This window comes from Lynx rufus, unplaced genomic scaffold, assembly GCF_022079265.1.
Source record: "Lynx rufus isolate CCGP_SWC_20201006 ecotype Redwood Valley unplaced genomic scaffold, mLynRuf1.p SCAF_1, whole genome shotgun sequence".
NCBI lineage: Eukaryota > Metazoa > Chordata > Mammalia > Carnivora > Felidae > Lynx > Lynx rufus.
The window spans coordinates 171,918,517-171,936,360 of NW_025814823.1; the positions used below are offsets into that span (position 1 = coordinate 171,918,517).

Below are 17,844 nucleotides of genomic sequence, written 5' to 3' on the forward strand. Positions count from 1 at the left end.
AGCTCTAGCACAGGGCCTACACATATTAGGCATTCTTTAAATTGCTGTTGAACGACCACATAAAAGCATAAATACACAAAGGCCTAAATAAACCCTCTTGCCACAGGTCAATCTGAGAAGAGGACTTGTTGGAACATACCATTTAACTCCTCTCAACAAACCCTAAGTATATAAATTGGGGAAGATAATTCCTTAGTATCCTACATCTGCAAAACCATTCCATCTTACATGCAAGCAAGTCGGGATATTGTGTGGTTGAAGGTCTTGGACACACGAAGCCTTGCGTCTGAATTCTGGTGCTAATACTCGCTGGTTATGTGATCTTGGGGAAGTGGCTTAACCTTTTCAGCTTCCATTTCTTCATCTCTGATAGTATGATAATAATATTTAGCTTGCAAAGTTGTTTTGAGCAGGTAATGACACATGTGGAAAATGTTCAACAGTTTCTGGTGCACTGATGACAAAGATGGTGATGGATGGTGGTGATGATGACATGTCTAGATCCAGCCTTTTGGTTACCCTGCTCCTCTAGGACAGACAAGTTCCCTGCTATGTGAGGTCCATGTGCCTTAGAGATATGCCTCTCAGTCTGCCCCCAGCCAGAGTCTAGGCATGGCCCCAAGGCACTACCCACTGCCAAAGGGAGGGAGGGAGGGAGCCTAGGGCTTCTCACTGATATGAGACACTTCTTCTTAATCCTCATCTTTCTTCCCTTTTACCCCTAGCTCCTTCTCCTACTTTCTCTTTTTATTTGTCTTAAGAGTTGACCTAAAAGGTCCCTCTTAGGGCCTCCAAGTCTTTTCTATGTAGATCTTATTTATGTTCAAGATTGTTGCAAAGCATTCCCTACTAAAAGCAAACCTTTTGGTGCAGAAAAAGATCAAAGCAATGCAGAAAATCCAATCTAATGGATAGTAATTCAAGCAAATTCACAGAAATCATTATTTTTAAAGACAAATTTTTCACTGTGTCCTGTGCCATTCTAACACATGGTTATTATTTAAATTTTTACCTTAAGTAACTAAGAGCTATGTAGGGCTGCTCCTACTAACATAGAAGATAGAGAAATGTGAATTTGGGTTCACTGACAATTTCCCTAGAAACAAAGCTGTGCCTTGGGTGGTTGCCCTTCTGGAGTGAAAAGCCTGCCAGAGCTATTCCCTGAGGGAAATCCTTAGTTCTGCCTCAATACCCAAAAGAAGCCAAGCAGTAATGGAATCACATTTCTACCTGGATATATACTTCAGCCCTCCAGTATGCTTTGATGTAATGGTTACGTAAAGGAGGGGCAAATTTTCATGACCTTATTCTCACAGCTTCCTACAATAAAAAATATATATATAAAGCAATCAGACAATACATTTTGATGTGAAAAGATTAAGGAATATTTACAAATCACTTCTACTTTATCTTTGTTCACTACAAAGAACTAAATTCAGGAGGCAAAAAATAGATTTTGCATGTGATTTACACACCTGATGTTCTTACCATATCAAAAAACATGACTTAAGAGCTTTCTCATTCTAACTGTAATTTATTTTCTTCTAAAACCTGCACCGCAAACCCTATCACAAATGCCAACCCTTAGGAATAAAGGTAGGAGAAAAAAAATGTTGATCTTAATATAAACCCTAGAAAACTTTGACTATTTATCAGTATCAACTGCTAATTCTTTTTGCAATGATACAGGCCATTGTTTGAACATCTCTGGCTTTTTTCATATGTTTTTTTCCTTTGCAAAGTTTAAAAAAAAGGAGGGAGATAAAGTCTATATAATTTTAGCACGACAGTCAATCTTTCCAGGCATGGTCTGACATACCAGATAAGATCAGGAACCAGTGGTGTTCTCTGCTAGGAAAAATGTTCTTTCAAAAATATGAATGTGATGCAAGATAGCTTCGATAGCCTTCAATTTAATCTTTCAATATGGATTTACAGTTCTGCAGTATTGACTTATGTCCTATACAGGATAGAATTCAGGCAACTCCTGAAGATGTCCATTTCCCTTTCTTTGAAGTGTGCCTTAATGACCGCTTGCCTTTAGAAAGCTATTCCTCTCTATGGAAAGCTAACCAACACACCCAATTTTTTATTCCTGCTTTGTGAAATCCCCCTGTGAAACAAAACAGATTATGAAACTAGCTGAGGAAAAATCACAAGTTACCACCATGAATAGCATTCCATTTGCCTGTCTCTTCTCATCCTAGCACATTCCTGTGACCAGGACAGAAAAAAACCCACTCAGACAATCATGTGCCTCACTGAACAGACCCCAGATGATCCACTGGAGGCTGCGAGAAATGAGGAAGAAAGAAGAGGAAATCTTTATTCCAACAGGAGTTGAATAGCATGAAAATAAAAGCCAAACAGGATTTTTAAGGTAAGGTAAGCATTTTGCACAAGAAGACTGTGTCTGAGGTTAAGATATTCCTCAGACTAAAACGGAAGTCACTAATGAATATCCTTTCATACCCCCAACCACCACCTCCAAAGTCTTTCCTCATTTATCATCCAAGAAATCGCTTTTCAGCCTTATAACCATATAGAATCTATACTAACCAATGTAGTTTCTTAGTAATTCTACTATCCAACCAGCCAGAAAGATGTTATAAGTTAAACTTCGTGAATGATTAACATCAGACACCAAAAACTTGGCTGCCTTTATTACTTACTCCATCAAGCTCATGAATGAAAGCCCCTACTTATTTATTTTATAATTACTCATCCAACTTCTAAAACTTAGGTAAGTACCTTTTTAATACTGCATTTTTTCTCTCTTTAACCATTAACTTTCGTAAAAGGCAGTAAGTAAATATCTGTGGCCTCAAAAGACTAGCCACAAAAAAGAAAAAAAAAACAAGACTAGCCACTTGCCTCCTAACATATTTATTACATGGCTTATTCAGTTCTCCTAACAGCATAAATGAAAAGTACTCTCTAGGATATGGTTCTAAAAATGTAAACCAGGAAAGTCCACTGCAAACAGAAACACACACAAAGAAGTTGTGAATCCTGCAACTCTACAAACTTTTGGCAGAAGAGAAAACAAAATGCAAAAAAAAACATTAGCAAGGGAAAACATGTTAAAGGTTTTCAACATCATTTTCAGTTACAAAGAAACTGCCTACCTAAAACCACATCAGGAAAAGCCAGAGAGAGAGTGAAATTTATAACCAGAAAAATTTAATATGAAGTCATTGTACTCACTGTCTGATGGCTTCTGTCACAGTAACGCAGCCCAAAATAATCTATCTCCACAAGGTTTATGTGTCGGAATACGTGGTCAAGGACAACAGAACCTTTCGTTGACTTCTGCAAAAATAATTCACAGTTTTACTTTTTTAACAAGGTGTCTTCTCTTTCTCAGTGGGACATGGGCACAGCTCTCATCTTCTATTAGCTTTGCCCACAGTGTAAGTGATTTTAGTGGCCCACAGCTCCCTCTTTAAGGTTTGCCTCAATTACAAAGAAAAATAGGGTTTCAAGTAAAGTGTATTCAAGAAATTGCTTTGTAAAACGATTTTTAAATTGTAGTGGGTTTTTAATTAATATAAGCTTCTTTTCTTAAGGGACTGTAAATTATCTTCAGGACAAAATTCTTCTCTTAATAAAGATAATCTTTTATATGAAAAGCATCTAATGAATTTATCAGACACCACTCACTTTGGTTAAATCCCACAGTTCTTTCACTTTAAAAAGCAATTTTCACCTCCAGCATCATTCTCACAACTAACACAGAAGATACACAGAATTAAAATGACAATAGCCAAAGCTTTTATTTTCAATCCTCAACTGCTAAACCCATAGATTAAAGCTGCCAAAGTTAATGTTCTGAAAAGCCCTTGTGAAGAAATTTTACTTTATCTCTTTCATATGAGCACAGACGTAAAGAGAACATTTCCCCTGGCTGCTTTGTAAGATCTAATATATTAAGATCTAAAATATTAAATACCAATTATCACACATATAAGGTAAACATTTAATCAGCAAGCACCACTCCACATATGACATTAATCTTGAAAATAATCCATTTCAGTGCTCTCTGTACAGATACAGACTTTTCCTTTCTTTTGCCCCTCATTGGCAGGTACAACAGGGTAGTTAAGAGAAATCCCCAAGAAGTGACACATTGTGTTAAGGAAGTAAGGCTTTGTTCAGTTGAATTTTTCCCCAGAGAATTACCATTCTGTGCTTGCTCATATATGGAGGGTACTCAAAACTGCACTGCTCTTAGAAAATGAATCTGTAATGTAAGGGAAATGTTTTGCTTAAATGTATTATAAAATGGATGATAAGAGGTGATAAAAGTACCCACTGGGAGAAAAGAGCTCTTGTTACAAAACCCATAGGTATTTTTGTTTTCCTCTAAATTACCTTCATTAAACTTAATTGGTGTCTTTTTCAAAATCCATTGGATGATATATAAACAAAAGCACTTCCATGATGGATCTTTGGTTTGGGACATGTTCTCCAATAGTAACAATGCCACATCCAGTAAATGCTTCTTTGTGCTCATGTACTTAGGTGTTTAGCTAGGGTACAAATCTGGAAGCAAAATTACTCTTTCTAAGGATACACATACTTAACATTACAATGGACACTGCCAGAAAGACCATTACAACTTCTTCAATGGAAGTATGTTTCCCCTTTGCCAACATTTGGCTGAGCAAAATTTTCCCCATCTGATTGAGCAAAACAGGGGAGAGGGTAACTGTTCTAATTTGCATTTTCCATATACTTACAAAAGTAAGTGTTCCATCATCTGCTTACTAACCAATTGCATTTTCTAGCATTTGGGTTAGGCATGCTCTAATCCGAGGTATATGAGCAAATTCTCCTTACTTTGTATATTTAGTTCTTCATTCTGGAAATTATTTTTGTGCTTGGGATAAGGGCCTAATTTTGTTTCCAAATGGATAGACAACAGCACCACTGTTTACTGAATAGTTCATGATTACTTTTTTGATATGATAAAAACTTCATCATCTACTAAAGTAGCCCTTATTCTATCCCATGGATTATTCCTTAACCAATCCTCAATGATTTTAATGACTTCAATTTTAATGTAATGTATTGGTATCCATCATTCTTTTCCAAACTGTCTTTGCAAATTCTTATACATTTTTCTCTACTGGAGGAAGTTTAGAACCAGATTGCTAATTATTTTTTAAGTTTTTATTTTAATTCCAGTAGTTAACATACAGTGTTAAACTCCTTTCAAGTATACAATGTAGTAATCCAACAGTTCCATATCACCTGATGCTCATCATGAGCAGTGCACTCCTTAATCCCCATCACCTATTTCACCCACCTACCCCCACCTCCCCTCTGATAACCCTCAGTTCTCTATAATTGAGTCTGTTTCTTTTTTTTTTTTAATGTTTATTTTGAGAGAGAGAGAGCATGCACAAAAGTGAGCAGAGGAGGGGCAGACAGAGAGGGAGAGAGAGAATTCCAAGTAGGCTCTGCACCATCTGCAGAGAGCCCAACACGGGGCTTGATCCCACAGAACTGTGAGATCATGACCTGAGCTAAAATCAAGAGTCAAACACTTAATTGATTAGCCACCCAGGTGCTCCTGATTGAGTCTATTTCTTGATTTTCTTATTTTCTTCCTTTGCTGGTTTGTTTCTTAGATTCCACACATGAGTAAAATCATGTAGTATTTGTCTTTCTCTTATTTCACTTAGCATAATACTATCTAGCTCCATCCATGTTGTTACAAATGGCAAAATTACATTCTTTTTGTGGTTGAGTAATATTGCAGTGTGTGTGTGTGTGTGTGTGTGTGTGTGTGTGTGTGTGTTCCTTATCCATTCATCAATTGATGGACACTTGGGCTGTTTCCATAGTTTGGCTGTTGTAAATAATGATGTTATAAACAGAGGGGTGCATGTATCCCTCTGAATTAGTGTTTCTGTATTCTTTGGGTAAATACCCAGCAGTGTGATTGCTGCATCATAGAGTAGTTCTATTTTTAACTTTTTGAGGAACGTCTATACTGTTTTCCACAGTGGCTGTGCCAGTTTGCATCTTTACCAATAGTGCAAGGGAGTTCCCCTTCCTCCATACCCTCGCCAATACCTATTGTTTCTTATGTATTTTATTTTAGCCATTCTGACAGGTGTGAGGTGGTATCTGATTGTAGGTTTGATTTATATTCCCCTGATGTGTCTGTTGGCCATCTATAGGTATTCTTCAGAGAAATGTCTGTTCATGTCTTCTACCTATTTTTTAACTGAATTGCTTTGCTGGAGTTGTGTAAGTTCTTTATATATTTTGGATACTAACCCTTTATCAGATATGTCACTTGCAAATACCTTCTCCCATTCCATAGGTTGCCTTTTAGTTTTGTTGACTGTTTCCTTCACTGTGCAGAAGCTTTTTATTTTGATGAAGTCCCAATAGATTATTTTTGCTTTTGTTTCCCTTGCCTGAGAAGATGTACCTAGAAAGAAGCTGCTACAGTGGTTGTCAGAGAGGTTACTACCTGTGCTCTCCTCTAAGATTTTGATAGTTTTTGGTCTTACATTTAGGTCTTTCATCAATTTTGAGTTTACTTTTATGCATGGTTTAAGAAAGTGGTCCAGTTTCATTCATTTGCACGTTTCTAATTTTCCCAACACCATTTGCTGAAGAGACTGTCTTTTGCTCATTGCATATTCTTTCCTGCTTTACTGAAGATTAACTGGCCATATAATTATGGGTTGATTTCTGGAATTTCTATTCTGTTCCACTGATCTATGTGTCTATTTTTGTGCCAGTACCATACTGTTTAGATTACTATAGCTTTGTAATATAACTTGAGGTCCAGAATTGTGATGCCTCCAGCTTTACCTTGCTTTGCTTTTTCAAGATTGCTTTGACTATTCAGGGTCTTTTGTGGTTCCATACAAATTTTAGGATTCTTTGTTCCAGTTCTGTAAAAAATGCTGTTGGTATTTTGATAGGGATTGAATTAAATGTGTAGACTGCTTTGGGTAGTATGGACAGGTTAACAATATTTGTTCTTCCAATCCATGAGCATGGAATGTCTTTCCATTTCCTTGTGTCACCTTCAACTTCTTTCACCAGTGTTTTATAGTTTTCAGACTATAGGTCTTTTACCTCTTTAGTTAGGTTTATTCCTAGATATCTTATTTTGGGTGCAATTAAATTTTTTTTTCTTAATTTCTCTTTCTGCTGCTTCATTATTAGTGCACAGAAATGCAACATATTTCTGTACACTGATTTTATGTCCTATGGCTTTACTAAATTCATTTATCAGTTCTAGCAGGTTTTTTTGGTGGACTCTTTAGGGTTTTCTATATATAGTATCACATCATCTGCCAATAGTGAAACTTTCACGTCTTCCTTACCGATTTGGATTTCTTTTTGTTGTCTGATTGCTGTGGCTAGGACTTCCAGTACTATGTTGAATAAAAAGGTGTGAGTAGACATCCTTGTCTTGTTCCTGACCTTAGGGGAAAAGCTCTCAGTTGTTCCCCATTAAGGATGATGTTCAGCTTGCTAATTTAATAAACAATTCTGTAGGGGGTTTTGCATGGAATTAAATTGAATTGACAGACTAGATGACTTGGGGAGTGAAAAAAAGTGAAACCTATATGGTTTTCTTTTATGTCCTTCAAGGAAGTTTTATACTTTTTTTCATGTTGGTATTATAAAATTCTACTCAGGCACTGTGGCAAACAGAGTTTATAAAGTGCCCCTCTCCCCCTAAAAATAAATCCTGTTCTAATCCCTGGATCTGGTAAAATAAACTGTCATTACTATAACTGTGTTATGTTATAGGTCACAGTTGGCCTTAATATCAAGAGATCATTAGAGGGGATCTGACCTAACCACATGGACTCTAACAAGCAAAGCACTTTCTCCAGCAAAAGACTAAGGCATAAGGGAAGTCAAAGATTTTTCAAAGCAGAAGAAAAACTCCACAGGTCCTTGCCAATTGAAAGATAGAGGGAGCACCTAAGACAGAAATGCTAGCAGCCTCAAGCTGCTTAGAGTAGGCCCCAAGTAATAAAATGGGAACCTGAGTATTACAGCCACAAGAACTGGCTTTAGCTAATAACCTGAGTTTGGAAGCAGATTCTGCCCTAGAGCCTTCATACTAGTGCCCAGGCAACCAACACCTTGATTTTAGCCTTCTGAGATCAAGCACAGAACCCAGCCATGCTATCCTGGATTTATGACCTACAAAATCATGAGATAATAAATGGCGTATACTTAAGCTACTAACTTTTAGAAATTTGTTATGCAGCAATGGAACTAATATGGGCATATTCTTATCTATTTTTTAGTTTTATTGTTGTTACATTATACTTTCTGATTTCTAATATATAATCAATAGCCAAGCAAATAATTCTTCTTCATTGGTCTATTTCACAGCCATCTTGCTAAACATGTATCAGTGAAAAGAATTTGTCTGTGGAATCTTTTTAGTACTATTTACTACAAATAGTAAGTGTTCTAGTTCCTTCTTTTCAAAATTTTCAAAATTCCTCCTCCATACTTGTTTCTTTTTCTTACTGCATTAGCTGGGGCCTCAATAGAAGGATAACTGATAGTTGTGAGAACAATAATCCCAATCTTCTTCCTGACTTAAATGTAATTGCTTCTAAAATTTCATTACTAAGTATACTGATGCTACATAGCCCTTGTAGATACCCTTTATCAAATAGAAGGTTCATTTTATTCCTGATTTCTGGTCTTTTTGGGGTTTTTTTTTTGTTTTATTTTGTCTTGATTTTTAATTAAAAATGAGTGATAATTTTATCACGTCATTTATGGAAATCTGAAAGGACAAAAATCATGTAATCATCTAGGAGTTACATTAAAAGAAGTTCTAATGTCAAATATTCTTAATAAATAATTTCCCAGTATAGTTCTTTTGTTCTAGGTATATAATACCAAACCCCCTCCCTATTTGAAAAGACCCCTGCACTATGTGAGTCTTGGTAGAGGCAGGAAATAGACTCCGTACCACAACTCCTGGCAGCTGAGCCACAGCACATGACCTGGTTTCAGCCAAGGACTCTGACTTCTGAGCAAGTAACGCAAAGACAGACAAAGAATTGAAAATTCATTCATGGCAATGGCTCCCAGTGGTAGGGTGTCCCAGAGCAGAGGCATCCGGAAGTGAAATCAAATGGGATGAGGAGCAGTGGTGATTGATTCCCATGCCAGGTTTCCCAGCATTCTTGAGGTACTAAATAGGAGCAGCCAGGCAATCCACCAGCTTCCCTTCCCTTGCCCCATGGGAACACTGATTATGTACATTTGGACCTAAGAGCCATGTCAGGGCCCTCAATAAAAATCTTCAGAGTACAGAAAATTGGGTCGAATGGTATCTAAAAATATCGTGAACACCAACAGTTTATCGTAGGAACAGAAGCATAACAGGCAGGTTTCCTGGTTGCCAACAGTAGTAGTTAACTCTAAGTGACCAGGAAAGGAAATCACTGCAAAGACACTGGTTATCTCACCTCCTCTGTGGCATCACTCTCATGGTTGCTTGCCTCTTCTCCTAATCCCAATACAGCCACAATTACTAAGCATGGAGCAACCTTTCTTCCATTATCATCTCCCTCCCATAGTCCTCCTGCCATGTTCTGGGCTCCAGTTTTCATCTACAGTCGTTTCACATTGCCTTTTGCTTCGGGAATTTTGTTTTGTTTTGTTTTGTTGTTTTGTGATTTCTGGCTGACTGAGATCCACCTTCTTTATTTTCCAGGCTGCTGTGGAAAATGCGCACATTATCTGTCCTCTTCAAAATATTTCTGGAAGGCTGACATACAATCCTAGTGTTCCATCTTGATCTAATCTCTCCTCTGGATCCTCTCTTCTCTCTAGACATGGACAGAGTCACTAAAGCAAGCAGAAGCACACAACTCGCCCTGTATCCTCAATCCCAAGCAGGTGAAGAAGGGCTTCATGAACAGAAGAGGAACAAATTATGCTTGAGATCACAGCACGGAAATGGGGCAGAGTTTTTAGAGAAAATACATGTACATATACATAAATATATATAAACCAAGGCTGTCTTTATGCCTGTATGGAAACTAACATTCCATGAGAAATGTTAGCTTTTTCATACACATGATCTATTATTAAAGCATAAATAATAGTCTGCTAATGAAGAATATACACAAAAGCATGCTTGGAAAACCTGCTTAGCAATTCGGAAAGTATATGGAAATAGCAGAAGTTTCATGCACAGAAGGAATCACCATTTTCCAAAACTATCACTCCAAAAATACCAGAACTGTAACGGTTTTGTATTTATAGAATCTGGTGCTTACAATTCTTTACAAATATCATCCTTTAGCTCTTTGTCATCCTCTACAGAGAAACCACAAGGAAAATAGGCAGTGTTACACAATGAATCCAGAGCTGACCTAAGAACAAACACATTATCCCATGATTCCCTCTACAGATTTCTGTATATTGTATGTCTACACGTGAACATGGAGCAGAGGCAGATGAACCTCAAAGATATTATATTTCTGTTACTACCTCAAGCACACACGTACATGAAAACCTCTTAACTTCTCATCTCTCACGCTGTAATATGACAAGACTCAAAAAGCGTGCGTGCTAGCAGTCAATTAGCTACTAGGGTAGGGGGTATGCATCACCAGCTCACATTTCTGCCAGTCCTGCCCTGAGTCCTTCCAATCACCCTGTCCACTGTCCCCTGTCACCCTGTTTCAATTTGTATTCCATTATTTATGCCTCCTGCTCTTAGGGATAATTGCACTTTTCATGTGGATTCTTCAGAGATTGCCTGTGGGTTGTATTTTGCAGTTCAGATTGGTAGTCTTCAAGTTCAGAAGCAATCATTCTTGAATAAAGAAACTGAGAACTGACAGAGAATGGACATGAGAGCCAAAGTAAGAACTAGAAGTACACTGGGCCAGGAACAGGCCAGTTGCAGGATTTATTACTAGAAAAGAATGAGTACATACCATCAAGGATATTATGAAAGAAACATAGGACTTCAAATATCTACTGAGTACCCATTACATGTCGGCAAATGATTAATTTCCAGAAGATGGAAAAAGCATGCTAACAAATGCCAGAAAAAAAGATGCATCCAGAATATAATACAAAGAACCTCCATGGGGTAAGCGGTTGGTTGCCCTATCAGAACCCTGAAGAAGTCATGGGAACATGGAGTGATAGAAACTTCTAGAAAGTGAGACAAGGAAGGACTTGATCATCATCAGCTTTTTTACATATTTGAGTAGTTTACGATGCACACATTTTACTTGCATTAAAATATTTTTTCAAAGAAAAAATATGCCAAGTAGAAACTAGTCATTCATTACTTGTTTTCGTTCACAGAGATAGTTGTTTTGTGGATTTGGTTCATGCACTGTGAGGCGTTAAAGAAAATACACACAGACAAAATAGGGGTATGGTGTTTAGCTGTCAATTTGTTGACCATATTTACAGGTAAATAATTCATGCTCCCTATTTACCCCCAAAAAAGTTACTATAAGACTTTTTAATCTGAATTTTTCCTAAGCTCTTTGGGCAGGGAACCCTTATCATTACATGCCATGATATACCAGCATGGAGGCTACATGCCCCCGAGTCCTTAAAATGCTGAGGCACTGGGGACTTCACTTAAGTCAGATGGTTAGTTTAAGTTTAAGGAAAAAAAATTTTAGCTTTACTTCTTTCAGTACTTGGCAAAAGAAAACAAAGAGGAGGGGGGTTAAGAATGGGATTGTGTTTAGCAAAATCAGTTTTTTCTGACCATTTCTGGGAAAAATCTCTACCAAAATGAGAAAATCATCAAGAGACTAGAAAATAAGATATAACTGCAATCATAGCACTTAGCAATATGTCCAAGTACATTTAAAAAGATGAGTAAGTTACAATGTTGTCTTCTACCTACAATGGCTCTCCACTAGTGAGACTTGAGAGAATGAGCTGTGTGGCAACACAATTCTCAGGAAAGGAATTCCTGAGGGCTCCTTGGGCGTTGGCTTGCCTGAGCTGTTCTCTATAGGGGATACCGTTCTTGCTCTGGCACCATCAAAACCCCACTTAATCCTTCAAGATCCAGTTCAAATGCCACCTTCTCCATGAAGCCTGTCCTTATCTCCTCAACCTCACTATGACCTCTGCCTCCACTCAACCTCTTATTTTTGCCTGCCTCTGAGACTTAACACTATTTTCTTTATTGAAGCTATTTTATACTTCTCTTAACTTTTCTACTAATACTTAGACATTTTGAAAGCAGGTGTTAAGGAGCATACACCACTTCCTTTCCATGCAGTTCAATAATTTACACATGGTAAGAACTCCCTAAAAATTCTCTGAATACCAAGAGCCAGCAAACAAGGTAGAGAGAGATGCAATACTGTAAATATGGTAGCCTGTGAATTAAACCTCGATTCCTGTCCGTTGTCAAGATTTCCATTTTCCTGACCAGTCAGAGCGATGAAAGCAAAAAGAAAGATGGATGGATTCATTTATCCTGACCTCAGTATACCCACTGAGTCAAAGCTACACAGTTCACTTTTACTTAAACATTTGTTTCAGTGTTATGTAATTCCAACAAACTCAATGGACTCTAAACAGCATTTAAGTAATAAGTCTTTAAAATAAATTTTTTTTCATGTTTATTTTTGAGAGAGAGACAGAGTCCGAGCAGGGGATGGGCAGAGAGAAAGGGAAACACAGAATCCAAAGCAGGCTCCAGGCTCTGAGCTGTCAGCACAGAGCCCGATGCGAGGCTCAAACTCACAAACCATGAGGTCATGACCTGAGCCAAAGTCAGATGCTTAACCACTGAGCCACCCATGCACCCCAAGAAATAAGTCTTATATCTGAAATCTGTAAGATCTGAAAAAATAAAGTGGTCTTATAGTAAGTTGTAATATATAAAAGTTATATAGAGATATATAATTTTCTTTATGCGATAAAATCTGACAGGATTTTGTTTTTTATCATAAGGAAATCAGAAGAGATTGGATAGGAGACAGTAGGAAGAAAAGAAGCATCTGACTTTTCCAACTTCATTCAGAAAATTTTCATTTAATGTTACAAGATATTAATTTACTTTTTAAATGACAGTAAATGCCTGTGACATATTTCTGGATTGTGAATTAGATGCCACTTAAATCTCAGCAAATAGAGATAGAATTACTTTTATTACTGACACACTAGCAGCATTATGGCAAGAACAGAGCTACAAAAGGCTTATAATCTTGAGAAAGAATCCCAAATAGGACAAGTTTATTTGAAAATACCATCAGGGAAGCTTTCAACCAGAACAAAGAATTCTTCGAATGAGTAATAACACCTTTACAGATTAACATGACATTACAAACCAGAAAGGCAGGTTTTTACCAGCTGCACAGAATGATAACTATTACATTTGAGTTTACTCCTTCACAAAGGAGGAATGAACCCTTAAAAAAATTCTTTAATGTTATGCCTTTAAAAATTCACTATTTCTTATTTAGTGTCTTTAACAAAATAGATTCCAAGTTCTGTGAGAAAACAAAAATGACGGTAAACATTTTTAGCACAGGCCGGTTAGGATAAGGCAAAATAGAGGCACAGAGTAGAGATTCCTCAGGCACCAATGGTAATTTCTTCTCAGACCAAGTATTGTTAACAACCATCCGCTGGTTTTTTACTACATTACCTTCATCCTCTAGGTGAGGAATATATATATAACACTTTAAGCTTATTTATTTATTTTTGAGAGAGAGCATGTGCACAAGTGGGAAAAGGTCAGAGAGAATCCCAAGGAGGCTCTGTGCCGTCAGCACAGAGCCTGGTGCAGGGCTCAATCTCACCAACCATGAGGTGATGACCTGAGTTGAAACCAAGAGTTGGACACTCAACCGACTGAGCCACCCAGGCAACTAAAAAGAAACAAACAAAAAAAAAAACCCATTTAGTCATTTTTTTAAAAAAGCAAAATGTTTGGGGCACCTGGGTGGCTCAGTCAGTTAAGTCAGTTCAGCTCAGGTGGTGATTTCATGGCTCAGGTGGTGATTTCATGGTTCATGAGTTAGATCGGGTCCTGTACTGACAGTTCAAAGCCCAGAGTCTGCTTCAGATTCTGTGTCTCCCTCTATCTCTCTGCCCTTGCCCCACTTGTGCACTCCCTCTCTCAAAAATAAATAAGTAAACATTAAAAAAAAAAAACAGTGAAATGTTTGGGGACGCCTGGGTTGCTCAGTTGCTTAAGCATCTGACTTCGGCTCAGGTTATGATTTCATGACTCGTGAGTTCTAGCCCCGCGTCAGGCTCTGTGCTGACAGCTCACAGCCTGGAGCCTACTTTGGGTTCTGTCTCCATCTCTCTCTGTCCCTCCCCCACTCACTCACACACTCTCACACACACGCGCGCGCGCTCTCTCTCTCTCTCTCTCTCTCATATAAATAAACATTAAAAAAAAATTTTTTTAAGTAAAATGTTTGAGGCCCCTGGGTGGTTCAGTCAGTTAAGCATCTGACTTTGGCTCAGGTCATGAACTCACAGTTCATGGGTTCGAGCCCCGCCTTGGGCTCTGTGCTGACAGCTCAAAGCCTGGAGCCTGCTTTGGATTCTGTGTCCTTCCCCCACTCATGCTCTGTCTCTCTCTCTCTCAAAAATAAATAAACATTAAAAAAATTTACTTTAAGTAAAATGTTTGTTTTTCAAAGTGCTATTTTTCATATGTGTGTTCATACTAATTAACTTCTTCTCATACTTACCTAACATTTTAACCATCTATTACTGTGTAGCAAATCACCTCAAAATTTAGTGGCTTCGTGCAAGAATTTGCTCATGATTCTGCAATTTGGGCAGGGCTCAGAAGGGAAAGCTAGTGTCTGTTCCATCTGGTGTTGGCTGGAGAGGTTCACTTGGGCTCGAGAACCCATGATGGCTTCATTCACATATTGATACCTCAGCTGGGCTGAGCAATGGCTGGAGGCTGGTTTGGTCTCTGTCCTTCTCCTCAGTGTCTCTCCTAACCTCGGGCCTCTCGCCTCAGAAGTACAGTCTGACTTTCCATAATAACTGAGGGCTCCGAGAAAGCAAGAGCAGAAGCTGCCAAGTTTCTTCAGGCCCAGACCCAGCAAAGCATCACTCATGCTACACTCTATCAGTCAAGTCATAGGGTCAGTCATAGGGTCAGCCCAGATGGAGAAAGAAGAGAACCACACTCCATCTCTTGATAAGAGGAGTAACATGAGCACATAGGGAGTGATTGAAAGAATTACTGGTGGCCGTCTTTGCTGACAAACTACCACATCTCACTCCCTGATTTTCCTCTCTAAACCTATTATATTCTTTATGATGTTTTTCTTCTGCTCAACTAATCTTTAAGGAAAGAGAGTAAATCTTGAGCATCAACATTTACAGAACATGGTAAATGCTTTCATACACTTAGTTTCATTTCATCCCCTCCACAAGAGCTGTGTGAACTTGGCATGTTTATTCCCATTTTACAAATGAGATTACAGACGTTGGGAGAGGATAAGCGGTTTGGCTATTTCACACAGAAATTTTTTATATTTCACACAGAAATAAATGGTAAAGGCAGGATTCCAATCCAGGAATATCAGACTCAAAAATCTCTGTTCATTCTCTTACACCCCTGGTTCTCAAAGTGTGGCCTGAGGATCCCTGCGAAGACTTAGAGACCTTTCCAGCAGTCCGTGAGTCAAACCTGTATTGCCAGTAATTTGTTATTTATCATTTTTGCTCTCTCAAGTATACAATTTTCTAGAGATTACATGGCATATGATCTCACAACAATGTATAAGGCAGATATGAGAATCAGCTGTCTTCTATTAAACTAGATATTTAAAAAAGCAAATAGGGGCACCTAGGTGGCTCTGCTAAGTGTCAGACTCCTGATTTAGGCTCAGGTCATGATCTCATGATTCATGAGATGGAGTCCCATGTTGGGCTCTGTGCTAACAGCTTGGGATTATCTCTCTCCCTCTTTCTCTGCCCCTCCCTGGCTCACATTTTCTCTCTCTCTCTCTCTCTCCCTCTCCCTCTCCCTCTCTCCCTCCCTCTTTCTCTCTCAAAATAAATAATAAGCTTTAAAAACAAAGAAAAAATAAATTTAAAAATTTAAAAATAGATATTAAAGAATGCAAAAATCTAAGAACAATGTCACTCTCTTCTCACTTAAAATTGTCTTGTTTTGGAAAATACAACCATTTTCATAAAAACATTATTTACACTAACATGTGATGAGTTTCTTTTAAATGAATTAGTTCTTAATTTATCAGTTTTAATTTACAATACAGTAAATATACATAGAGATAACCCTCATAGACAAAGTTCTTTCAGGTCCTCAGTAATTTTAAAGCATGTAAGGTGGGGAACCTGGGCGGCTCAGTCAGTTAAGGGTCTGACTCTTGGTTTCAGCTCAGGTCATGATCTCACAGTTTGTGGGATGGAGCCCCTCATAGGGCTTTGCACTGACAAGGTGAAGCCTGCTTGAGATTATCCCTCTCTTCCTCTCTCTCTTCCCCTCACCCCCCCCCACCCCATGCATGCTCGCTCTCTCTCTCAAAATAAATTTTAAAAATAAATAAAAACTAAAAAAAAAAATAAAGCATGTAAAGAAATCCTGAGACAAAAAATCTTGGAAACAGGTACATACTGTACTAAAGGATGCATTCTTGATGACACATAGATTGTGCTGTAAAACAGACTGTGCTCTTGATTCTTATGTATCGGGAGATACAGGCTTGCAGATGAGGAAACTGGGACACAAGAGATGAGTGAGGTGCCCACAGGTCACAGGGCTAGCTCCCTGAAGTTCTAGGAATAGAACCAATGCCACATAATTGCCACTGAACAAACATTTGCTTCTTAGTTTCTTATAAATTTTGTTAGAACAGGAGTCCACAAAAATCTTGTCAGTAATAAAACCAAAAGAAAAAACAAGCAGTCCACAAGGAAGTTCAGAGATCAAATAATAGATAGCAGCATTCTTTGCCAACAGAAATCCGAATTCCCAGAGTGGAGAGCTATTTCAAAACTAACATAAAGCATAGTCTTTAGTTTCATCAAATTTGCATTGAAAAAAATTAAGTCCCAATAAGCAGAAATGCCTGTAACACAAGTTAGATTTTTATCTTTCTCCTTTATGTCTTGGACACCTTCTAAAGGTTTCAAATTCATGAATGTTATGAATTTCAAAAATTAATCTTTCTAAATACACTGTGGTATCCTGAAATAGATGCTAGAACCAAAAAGAGGACATTAGTGGAAAAACTTGAAATCCAAAAACAATCCACAGTTTAGTTACTAGTAATGTATACAGTGTATTGACTGTATGATTTCCTGGTTTTGACAAATATAAGATGATTAAGATACTGACATTAGGGGAAACTGAGTGAAGGGTGTTCAGAAAATCTCTTACTCTTCGCAATTCTTCTGTAAATATGATTTGAAATTTAAACTTTGAGCTAAAAAAAAATTCACAGTTAATAAAGAGAACCCTAAAGTGAATGGAAACTGTCAATCTAGTCTATTCATTACAGGTCAAAGAGTAAACTCAACAGTGAAACACTGGGCAATATAAGACATTTCACAACCAATGTCTTTTTCTTTAAGAAAAATGGATTATATATCTTCAAAAGGAAAACCTTGAGGATTCATTAATAACCTTGATTTAGGACATTTAAGTGATTACTTTTAAGCTTATAAACTTTATAGAACAGGAGAACATGTGTTAAGCCAAAGATCTGGGTTTTATAAATATAATCCCTCATTTAAGATATAATCATTTAAACTTTAATTTGAATGATGAAAAGACTGTTTCAAAACTTTAAATGTACTATGTTCATTATTAACAATATTTTG

The 17,844-nt window shown here is 37.6% G+C and overlaps 1 protein-coding gene across 1 annotated transcript in view; it reads right to left on the reverse strand.

Moving 5' to 3' along the window:
- The window catches only part of EPB41L4A (erythrocyte membrane protein band 4.1 like 4A), a 256,160-nt gene that overhangs the window by 137,745 nt on the left and 100,571 nt on the right, over positions 1-17,844 (reverse strand). Inside the window, exon 2 of the mRNA XM_047090213.1 lies at positions 3,208-3,312. Within this exon, the coding sequence (XP_046946169.1) occupies positions 3,208-3,312 (105 nt within the window). The remainder of the gene's footprint in view (positions 1-3,207; positions 3,313-17,844) is intronic.